The sequence below is a fragment of the Poecilia reticulata genome, unplaced genomic scaffold (assembly GCF_000633615.1).
Source record: "Poecilia reticulata strain Guanapo unplaced genomic scaffold, Guppy_female_1.0+MT scaffold_262, whole genome shotgun sequence".
NCBI lineage: Eukaryota > Metazoa > Chordata > Actinopteri > Cyprinodontiformes > Poeciliidae > Poecilia > Poecilia reticulata.
Window position 1 is genome coordinate 161,731 of NW_007615044.1, and position 4,788 is coordinate 166,518.

The 4,788-nt window shown below is 39.7% G+C and overlaps 1 protein-coding gene across 1 annotated transcript in view; it reads left to right on the top strand.

The window, feature by feature from the left end:
- The first annotated feature begins 6 nt into the window (after positions 1–6).
- Positions 7–4,788, top strand: part of LOC103460604 (uncharacterized) — a 31,705-nt gene continuing 26,923 nt past the window's right edge. The window contains exons 1-5 of the mRNA XM_008402849.1: positions 7–206; positions 1,525–1,679; positions 1,759–1,865; positions 1,952–2,116; positions 2,595–2,889. Of these exons, the coding sequence (XP_008401071.1) occupies positions 194–206; positions 1,525–1,679; positions 1,759–1,865; positions 1,952–2,116; positions 2,595–2,889 (735 nt within the window). The 5' untranslated portion in view covers positions 7–193. The remainder of the gene's footprint in view (positions 207–1,524; positions 1,680–1,758; positions 1,866–1,951; positions 2,117–2,594; positions 2,890–4,788) is intronic.

Here is a 4,788-nt window from a genome sequence, read left to right on the forward strand (position 1 = left end):
AGTACCTTGTTTAGATATTAGTCAGCTACAGCAGCTTCACATTAGCTGTAACGTTTTATAAGTATTAATCTGTGTAGAAATAATCGTATCCCTGGTTTACGTMTAAATAATATTAGCTTCTACAATCGTAACGTTTAAACATCTGCATAGTCTTGCATCTACATCCTGCTAAGAAGAGACCAGTCTGCTTGCAATGAAAGCGGGCGGTAAGTAACTATTCTTATTTTCAGTTGTCTTACTTAACGACAACAGATAATAGCTAACAAAATAACTGTTTMAAGATAGTATTTAATCGTCTTGGCTTACGAGAATTCACTGGTTGCATCCTCATATCTTGAATTACTTATCGATTCCTTGTGGACTTTGCAGTAAGTTCAGGACAAAATATAAATGTTTAAAAGAAGCAAGCCCATGCCCCTTTTTAGAAATGTTATTTTCTTATTGTAGCAGCTGCTGCAAACTAGATTCGGAGTTTAAACTTTGTGAAACTAAATGATAATTGAATCCAACTTTACTGGACGACGGGAGGGAAATTTGGGCGCTCACTTGATTTGCCTTCTCCCATACAGCAGCTTAGTTCCCCGTCGTTAGATTGGTCCTAAATGCAGCAAATAARCTTAAGAAAAACGTTTTATTTCAGGTAATARTTAAATMATCACTTGTACTTTTATTGTAAAAAGTTTAAGTAGTTTTGCATGTGTATTAGGTTACCTTAATGGTCCMCCTGGGGGTGACTTTCACTGTAAAGTTACAGGAAATCGATAATTTTATTCTACTGCAAAAGTATGATTAATTGCTATATATATATCTTCAACCATATATTTTATTTATAATTTCAACTGAAGACATTTTTTCAGTATAATTTCACCCAATTTTGAATATCCTAATTAAATACAACTGTCATGTCAAGTGAAAAGTGTGCTGTTTCTCTCTTAGATGTTCAAAAGTGACTTACTTATCACACTTCACCACTGTTCTTTTTAAACATTATGCCGATAGTAGGCATGAACTACTATATGCTCCCTGTCTGATAACCTTATGTAAAAAGTAATTGTATTATATTGAGGTATTGRYACCAATTAGTATTTATTTTGTTCATTGAATAAGATGAGAATTCTTGCTACAAAAGGAAAAGCAGTATAAATTGTAATATGTTGCCCATGTTTTTTAAAATTGTTATTAATTCGCTTTACTTGCACATCACCAAATGACAAGAAATGTAACTTTGGAGTACTCTATGCATAAWTCCAGATTTATTTCAGATCAGTTGTCATTAGATTTGTAAGGAACGCTTGTTGCACTGTTCATTTTKRAWKKYYKKTYMMMRKTTKSYWRSMRGSYKSMRRMYKSYYTTWAAWKRAWTKKWAAWWWTKGSYTKKYMWTWRRRKKRRRAWTTKKKKKSCMAAWTTKSMMYWRSRWKKKRARKKSYTKKTYMMMWTKKKRARKWAWWKGRWYYKKTTKSCYKGKYYTKGRYKGRAAAWWMSGKTWWTWAAARKTTTTTTTGCATAACTTTCTTCCTTCTAGTCGTCCACTGCCGTTGTTCAAAATGCTACTCGGTTCCGGCTCGGAAGCGGGTTCGTAAGCGATTGTCCACCCTAACTCTTCTATCGCTACCGGAGGAAATTCTTCTCTATGTGCTCCAGTGTCTCTCTGCAGAGGACCTCCTGTCTGTCAGAGCGGTAAGTGGAAAAACTCGTGACCCATATTTGACGTCTCTTGTTGTTGATGGGATCTAAAATCCTTTGGTATGTGTTGTAGGTTCATTCACAGCTGCGGGATATTGTTGACAGCCACAACAGTGTATGGGCCAGAGTCGGTTTCAGAGACACCTGGCCMTCTCCTAACGTTTTATGGCTGTTTGAAAGGTACAGATCCTTCTTCTGGGTAAAAAAAGAATAAATATAATTGCTCTCCGGATGGATTTTTAACTAAAATTATTAACTGATTCCAGGGCTGCTGAGAAAGGGAACTTTGAAGCTGCTGTGAAACTTGGGATTGCCTATTTGTACAATGAAGGACGTAAGTACAGCAGTTTTTCCCTCCTACACTTTANACTTCTAACATCATCCACCCTTCCCTTCTTTCAAAGTAAAGTCCAATTTTTCATTGATTCTGCGTAAACATGATCTAATGCTGATGTCATTTTCAGTTATGACACAGACTGGGCCTTGAAAATTAACATCCAGTGTCCTGAAACTGTTCTACTCACATTATGCTTTAACTACTGGTCAATGAGGTCAAACTTTTTTTTTTCCTGAATAAAAGTAATAATCTGATAAACAAATCTAACGCACTTTAAAATAATTKTGACTTTTTGAAAGTGCCATAAAAATACATTTGACTTTTTTGTATTTGTTTCTTGTTTTAATTTTTCCAAATGTCACTAAAACAGACTTTAATGTATTTTATTTGATTTTTTATGCAACAAACCAAGGAACTGTAGAATTTTGATGTTCAGTTGCATTCTGGATTTTTACGGCATTTTCAAAAAGTCAAAATAATAATTTGAGTTAAAATAATAATATTTTAATGCACTTTAAAATATTAAAGTGCATTAGATTTCCTGCTGAACCTGAAAGACATGCACACGTTAGCAAGACACTTTATTTATTTCCACGTATTTCTGTTTTAATCTATGTCTCAACTTGGCTGACTGCTATCGAAAAAAATTCTCCAATTTCTCCTCTCCAGAAACGTCAGATTCTGGTAACTCTGGTGGAGATCCTCTTGCCGCTGCTTTTCTCTGGCATCCTCATTGTGCTGCGTCAGAAGGTGCCTTTTCAGGATTACCCAAATGCCACCATCTACGAGAGCTTTCCTGTCAACATTTTACCCAGCCATATCCCACGAGACCTGCAGCTGGGCTACGTGCCCAGTAACTCCAGCGTGGTGCGTCAGGTGGCGGAGGACGTCCRAGCCAGCCTRTCCCTGCACTCAGGTGRGTAATCGTCAGATAGGGTAACGGGCATKGGGCCAAATWTCACAGGCTTCTCAATGTTTGTGGATCAGGACGGAGCTGGGAATGCTGGTTCCTCTGGAAACAGCACTCAGGAGAGGAAACACGCCACACCCTACTCCTTTATCAGCTGGAKACAGGGAACGAAAGGCAGCAGGGATAGCATGTCTGTCTGCTCCCTCAAGACACCAGCATKATGTCTTTTTGGTCTTTCCATACGCGTACATACCTTCTCTGCTTGACTAGTTCTCCAAACAAACACTCAGGACACCTGACAGCTCTGCAAACATTCTGACACATTTGGATTCATTTTGACAGACAGATGGACATACACGCAGTGGCTGCTGTGTAAAGCAAAGCTGGGTGAATGCACTAGTCTTCACAAGTTTCCCAGCTCGACTATTAATGAATCANCAGGAAAAGAGGGGCCCTTTGTTGCACTGTTTGGCCCGAGTTTTGCTCCTGTTTGAAGTGAGTAAGCATCTCAGATAGTTTTTTTTTTTTTTTTTTCGTTATCCTCTTAACAAAATATAAATGTGCCTTCCCTTGTGACAAGTCACCAGGAAAGCAGGCCAAATGGCTGCCTTTCTTCTCTTTATGCAACTGTTACTCAAAGCCCCCAAGTGGGCTCTGTTGTTTGACAGCATGACACATCAGGAGACTTTGTGTTAGCCAGAAACAATATGTGTCAGGCGCCGTTATTCAGCCRCTTTCTCAGAAGCGCGAGAACAAAACGCTCCTCTCCAAATACGTGCCGTGAACATCTGGATCTGTGCTGCCTGTTTTTYCAGGAGGAAGAGAAGCGATCKGATGCCGTAGCCATGCTGGAGGAGTCGTCGCGGGCCGGCTGTCTGCAGAGTTCATACTTGCTGTGGGAGCACAGCAGGAAAGCGGCTGTGAGTTTGGTTCCGTCTTGAGTAGAACCTGGAGCGACTGCTAGATTTACACTGCCTTGCAAAAGTATTCAGACCTCTATAGCGTAGCTCTGGAGGGCCTGCAGAGGTCCACAGCTCATGTGGAAGAAAAACCTATGAGCTGTTTGTTACATAAACTCGTAGTAAGGATTTTCACTAAATACCAGTGGAATATATTTAAATTTAAATACGACAAAATGTGAAAGTCTTTGGTTAGTAATACTTTTAAGACATTGGCTTTCAAGGAAGCTTTTTAAACTACATAAAGGGGTAAATGAGGCTAAACATGTTTTTTTTTTTCATTCAGATGTCCGACCCTGGAAGGTATCTTCAGTGTGTGCGAACCCTCAGGGACTACGCCGGCAAAGGATGCTGGGAAGCACAGGTGATCATAGGCCTTTAAATGCATCGTGGTTTGTTGTGTCACTCTGGGTTTTGTTTTCCCTTTGCTCCTCAAAAGTTTCCTTTGACACCATTCAGTCTCTCTTTTTGTTTTGGCTCCTCCATTTTGAAAATTYTTGTTGAAACATTTATTATGCTGTGTCAAAGAGAACCTGACAGATGCTGACAGGATTTAGTTCCCCCCCCTGAATTCATCCCAGTGAATCATAATAATATGACTCATCTAAATCACTSTTATTATRGTAGTAAATTCAAGCCAGATTGTCATCATGGTGCAGCACAGTTCAACAAGCTGTCAAGATCTCGAAAGCTGTTCCGAAACACGTTTTAACATTTGGTCTYCTTTGTTCCTCTCAGTTGTCTTTGGCTAAAGTGTGCAGCAGTGGGAATCCATTGGGTTTGGAGTCCAAGGCCTGCTCGGAGATTGTGGCACAGATCTTCAATCCCTCCAACTCGGTGCATCAACACAGCACTCAGGGTGTCCTCAGACGAGGCATCAAGGACACTATGAGGTAC